We start from the raw sequence: 3,868 nt of genomic DNA on the forward strand, positions 1-3,868 counted from the left end.
CCGCACCTCCTCTGAGTCTCGGTATGCTTTTCTCTTTCCTTCTAGTTGTAGAATTTCCACTCAGCCAGCCTTCCTGTGGTTCTGGATGATGTCAGTTTTGTCTTTTAGTTGTATTTTTGCAGTGGTTGTGTGAGGCAGCAATTTCCGGTGTTTACCTATGCCGCCATCTTGGTTTCTCCTCTGTGCTCTAGTGCAGTGTTCTTAAAGTATGCTTTGAGGGCCTCCCATACAGAATCATTCTGTGGGGTGGGGCTGAGAAACATGCAGATTCTAGACCTTCCTACCCTCTTTTTTTTAAAATATATTTTATTGATTTTTTACAGAGAGGAAGGGAGAGGGATAGAGAGTTAGAAACATCGATGAGAGAGAGACATCAATCAGCTGCCTCCTTCACACTCCCTACTGGGGATGTGCCCGCAACCAAGGTACATGCCCTTGACCAGAATCGAACCTGGGACCCTTGAGTCCGCAGGCCGACGCTCTATCCACTGAGCCAAACCGGTTAGGGCCCTACCCTCTTTTTATGTATCAATTTTATAGACTGGGTGGGGGAAAACTGAGAGGAATAGGATATGAATGTACTTCTTTCACAGTATGGCCAGATGGGATAAGTCCTGGAGAAATGTGAGACTTGGGATAAATTACACTGCATGCCCCCCTCCTCCCATGACCTGACTCCCCTTCCCTCTCTCTCAAAATTTGTTCGAATAAAGTAGGTTAAAATAGATGTCAGTAGTAGAAAATGTCACAAAATGGTTAAAATGAAGAGTAAGGACAATAGAATGGGGGTTCCTGTGGGTTCAAAGCAATATTATAGGCTCACAATATAAATATGACTCTTAAGAGCTTTTTCAGCAAATGCTAGTGGAACCATTTCCATCTCACTAGGTGTGAGACTGGGCCCAGTTTCCTCCACTAAGGACTACATAGCCAGTAATCTGCGAGAAATTTAAAAAAGCACACTTTGCCTTCTAAGAAACATAGTTCCTCTATCTCAAGGAATTATTAGAGTACTTCAATATAGGAAGATAAGTAGGAGTTGATTGACTTGGTGATTGGCTTTTCCTAGAGTTTCATGATATTTCCTGTTACTAGTGTTGAGGGTGAAAGAGAGGGTCTTGGATAGCCTGCCATAGTGGGTACTAGTATAAACATGAAGAGCTGCTAGACAGCTTGAGTTGAGCTTGGGTAACTCAGAGAACATGCTAATATTATATCTTGGTGAGATGGGATTTCAGGAAAATGTATCTCCTGGTCTTTGTTTTGGTTATGGAGTGGCTTGACTATTAATAATCAGAATGGAAACTTACAAATTGGTATTATTCAACAAATACCTGCTGACCCAGGCATTGTCTAGGATTTAACATTTATGTCCACTAATCCTTTCCAGACAACAAGTTACAGGTAAAAATCCCATTTTAATGAATGTAATTTTGAGATAATAAAACTATTTAGTAAAATCATCATGTAGACCAGATGTATCCACAAATCCCTGTTCATGAAGTACTCAATATATTAAATTAAGATGCTGTTGTTTGAATTCAGTATTTAAACTTTTTACTTTAATTATGTTCAATAGCAGGGTCTTGCCATGCAAAAAATAGAGAAACTTATGATCATTCCCTCTCGAGGCTTTCATTGCTTCATCTATAAAATAATGGGAGCAGGAGAAGAGCTAAATGGTCTTTCCAATTATAAAACTTCTGACTTTTTTTCTGAACTGTCCTACTGTAGGTCAATGAAAGGAAAATGAAAAGGAGAGATTCAGGTTGAGGGTAAAGTCTTGAGCATACTTAATGATACTAAGCATTAAAGACAGCCATAGTAGTATCTACCTGCCCAGCAACTATCTCTTCAAATTGTTGCTCCATACTAGCAATTCAAATAAGCCATGTCTTTTAAGGAACCAACAAAAGATACCCAAATGTACAACCTCTCTTTCTGAAATTTTCAAATATTCATCTAAACAATGTTTATCCAGTGCATAATATGTACCAAAATAATATGTACGGGATAGATAGCACACAGTCCCAGGAGCTCACAATTTCATAGAGGAATCTGGCATAAATAGGGACAAAACATCTTATATGTGCCATGACAGAGGTCAGTTCAGAGTACAATGGAGCTCTAAACCAGTGTCACAAGTTGGTGCCCTGGAAAAAAGTCTGTAAAATGAAGATTTGTGTGCAGGAAGGTTATTGGAGATATGCTTTCAAGTACATCACCTGTGAGAGAGAGAAAGCAGTAGAACTGAGCAGAAAGAAAAAATGAACCAGTCATACAGTTGCAACAGGAGCTCTCAAGCTGAAATGGCCCTTCAGAGTTGTCCAGAATTGAGGTAAGGATTCTTGGCCTTTATATCTCCATGTTGACTAGTCATTGGGTATAGACTGATGCAGAGAAAGGGGTGCAGTGTGATAATAGTTGTTTAACAGTCAGCTCTTCCAGGGGTGGGAGTTGGGGAGGAAGCCCTGATTTTGTAGCATTTGCTTATTTCAATGGTGTAATCACTGCCACCATGCCTAATTTCATGTTACAAATATGACATTAACTAGCTCACAAAATCCCTGAAAATTTAACCATAAACTCTTGTGAACCAGCACAAGATGACTCCAGCACACTAATGATGGGATGTGACCTTGGGAAATATGGCTTTCCTTGGCTGAGGGAAATTCCCAGAGAGGCATCAGCTATCATCTCCTAACACCCCCAGTAGTTAGGAGAATGAGTTCCATCTGGGTGGCACACCATAGCATGGATTACATGTAGTGTATGTTAAAATTATTTCATATATTTAACCAACACAAAGCACTTAGTTCTATTTAACATTTTCCATCCAGTGAAGTGATTTTAATATTTTGTTAAGTAAATTAAATGGAATTCTATTTCTATTGGGTAACATTGGTTGAGTCATCTAAACTCTGCTTTTGTAGAAGACAGTTGTCAATACTGAGATATTTGCCAAGGATACTGTTGGACAAACTGTACAACTATCTGAAGCACTTGACTCAATTTTCCCCATCAATGGACCTGTTACTGGATGAATTTGACCAAACTGATTCATGTTTAGTAGTATAGATAAGTATAGGGAGTTGGAAGCCTTTGGTTTTAGTTTCTCTTTCTAAATGCAACCCTTTCCTTATCAAACCTCTTTGGCACTCCATTTTCTCATTATACAATACTAGAGGCCCAGTGCACGGATTTGTGCACTGGTGGGGGGCATGGCCTGAAGGGATTGGCCCGCTGTGGGAGCGCTGCTCATCCTGGTCAGCCGAGCAGCTGTGGACCCGCCCTCTGAGCAGCTGCTGAATGAGGAAATTAGTCTGAGCTGATATTTTGGGGTAATGTCTTGAGTAAAGACGTGTTCTGTGTCCTGGAGGAACCTGGCAGAGAGCTTTGCACCCCAAAGCTACTTGGTGAATGTCCTTGATTTGTGATGCCAGATCCCTGACACCATCGGGGATGTTCAGGGCAGCTGTGCTCCAGGATCTTCAGCCATCAGGACAGCCTCCCCGGGGGGAGGGTCCACAGTTATGTCCCCTCTTGCCATCCACCTATGCCAGCTCCCTGCGCTCTTTCTAGAACACACCTTAAAGGGCCTGCATCAGCTGGTGGAGTCAGGCCAGAGTCTGGAGTGTGTCAGGTATTTAATAAGTTCAGAGACTCGGCCTCACCCTGGGCCTGCTAGCGGCTGCTCCCACTGTGGGAGCACACTGACCACTAGGGGGCAGCTCCTGCGTTGAGTGTCTGCCACCTGGTGGTCAGTGTGCATCATAGCAGCTGGTCAACTGGTCGTTCTGATTGTTCTGCCATTTGGTCACTGGGCTTTTATATATATAGACTAGAGGCTCGGTGCACAAAAATTTGT

General features: G+C 42.0%; 1 protein-coding gene across 1 annotated transcript in view; it reads left to right on the forward strand.

The window, feature by feature from the left end:
- The window catches only part of GUCY2F (guanylate cyclase 2F, retinal), a 117,611-nt gene that overhangs the window by 18,891 nt on the left and 94,852 nt on the right, over window positions 1-3,868 (forward strand). The window contains 1 exon segment of the mRNA XM_014538846.1: window positions 1,025-1,032. Coding sequence (XP_014394332.1) covers window positions 1,025-1,032 — 8 coding nt within the window.

Source organism: Myotis brandtii, unplaced genomic scaffold (assembly GCF_000412655.1).
Source record: "Myotis brandtii unplaced genomic scaffold, ASM41265v1 scaffold199, whole genome shotgun sequence".
Classification (NCBI taxonomy): domain Eukaryota; kingdom Metazoa; phylum Chordata; class Mammalia; order Chiroptera; family Vespertilionidae; genus Myotis; species Myotis brandtii.